General features: G+C 36.6%; 1 protein-coding gene across 1 annotated transcript in view; it reads left to right on the forward strand.

Moving 5' to 3' along the window:
- Positions 1 to 1,695, forward strand: part of LOC104758050 (E3 ubiquitin-protein ligase CHFR-like) — a 6,046-nt gene that overhangs the window by 3,475 nt on the left and 876 nt on the right. Inside the window, exons 10-14 of the mRNA XM_010480858.1 lie at positions 137 to 244; positions 656 to 756; positions 1,077 to 1,142; positions 1,216 to 1,303; positions 1,469 to 1,529. Of these exons, the coding sequence (XP_010479160.1) occupies positions 137 to 244; positions 656 to 756; positions 1,077 to 1,142; positions 1,216 to 1,303; positions 1,469 to 1,529 (424 nt within the window). The remainder of the gene's footprint in view (positions 1 to 136; positions 245 to 655; positions 757 to 1,076; positions 1,143 to 1,215; positions 1,304 to 1,468; positions 1,530 to 1,695) is intronic.

Consider the following 1,695-nt stretch of genomic DNA (forward strand, 5'->3'; position numbering starts at 1 on the left):
TTGAGAAAAGGGAAATCTTAAATAGACGAGGACGGGAGGTACAATAGAAAAAATACTGTCATTAATGGTTTTGGTCTCAGCATTCCTGTCTTCTGGAAGTTGATTTATTATTTTATGTCATTGGCTCTGTTCTCAGTTGCTAATATTGGTGGTTATCGGTGTGAACATCATGGTGCACATTTGCAATGCCACCTGTGTCAAGGAATGATGCCCTTCAGAGCCAATCTCCAAGTGCCATTACACTGTAAGTGGCAATACATGCTTCTTTATTTTGCATTGTTCACAGTTTAAAGAGTTTAGCATTTAGCTCTCGAGACTGGTTGCTATATTTTATCCCCCCTTTTGATATTGTAAGTTTATTGTTGTTCTTGCTTGCATTGCTTCGTTAGGAAAATTGGTATTAAGTAAATAGATGCATGATGTTTGTCCTGATGGTGACTATGTTTTGTACTGATGTCTTATATGTCCTAAAGTGGGTAAAAAAAACATTGGGGGTGCGGGTAGAATACAGAGAAGAATATTTTTCTGTTTCTTAGAGCTGAATATTGAAAGGTGTGACTGATAGTGACTATACTAATATCAACCTGTTCAGTAGGAGTAGGACAGGAGTCTCTGAAAATATTATATATACCCACTTAATGCTAGTTTATTGCAGGCAAGGGATGCGATAGGCCGTTTTGTGGTGCTTATTGGAGTTCCGAAAATGTTACACAAGGTGTATCTAGTCCAGTATGCAGTCGTGACACTTTCAGACCTGTAGGTTGAGCTACGATTGTCCAATATTTACCCATGTTAGTTATGTTGTGTAAGATTAGAGTGATTTAGTTAAGACTGATATCCTTAAACTTTGACTTGATCTTACATTTTCTTTTCTATCTATGAGGTACTGCAATGAAAAATTTCCCTGTGGTTAGGAATTATGACTAAGATAGTTTTGTTTTGTTGTTTTCGTAAGTTTTTTAGATTTACCTAGTGGTTTCCCTTCTCCTCCAGTTGCTTGCATGATAATATGTTCATTATATATATATTACAATTTATTCCTCTCTTTTCTCATTATTTCTTACTAATATTTGCAGATCTCGGAACGCACAGTTACAAGGATTCCATCCATAACCCATGAAATGAATCGCCATGAACAAGATGTAAGGAATTAATTTCCTTAACAGACTACTGGACTGTCTTTCTTTTTGGTGACATTCTCTTTGGATTTTGTAGATAACCCAAAGATGCATTGTCCACATGGGAAAAACTGTGCCGGATGTTGTAGCAGAGTGGTTCATGCGTTTCAGCAATAGAGAAATCGGTAATCTCAAGATTCCCAGCTTAGCTATAGCACATTAAGAAACGTTAGATGTTAAAAACAACTGAACTTGATGTACCACATTGAGCTCTACCATGAAATAGTTCTTATCATTCTTGATTCCCTCATGTCTTATGTATTGATTTGTAATGATGTCTTTTTATCCAGACCGCTCGAGAATGCCTCTAAATCATGCTGAGATGATAACTGCATCAACACATGTTTGCAAGTAAGTTAATGGTCTAGGGTGTATACTCTTCTGATTTATGGTCCTTTAAGTTTCTTTCGATTGTGATGTATGTTATCTTATACATGCAGTGATTGTTATGATAAGCTGGTGGGGTTCCTTTTATACTGGTTCCGGATAACACTACCTAGAAATCATTTGCCAGCGG

Source organism: Camelina sativa, chromosome 17, assembly GCF_000633955.1.
Source record: "Camelina sativa cultivar DH55 chromosome 17, Cs, whole genome shotgun sequence".
Lineage (NCBI taxonomy): Eukaryota > Viridiplantae > Streptophyta > Magnoliopsida > Brassicales > Brassicaceae > Camelina > Camelina sativa.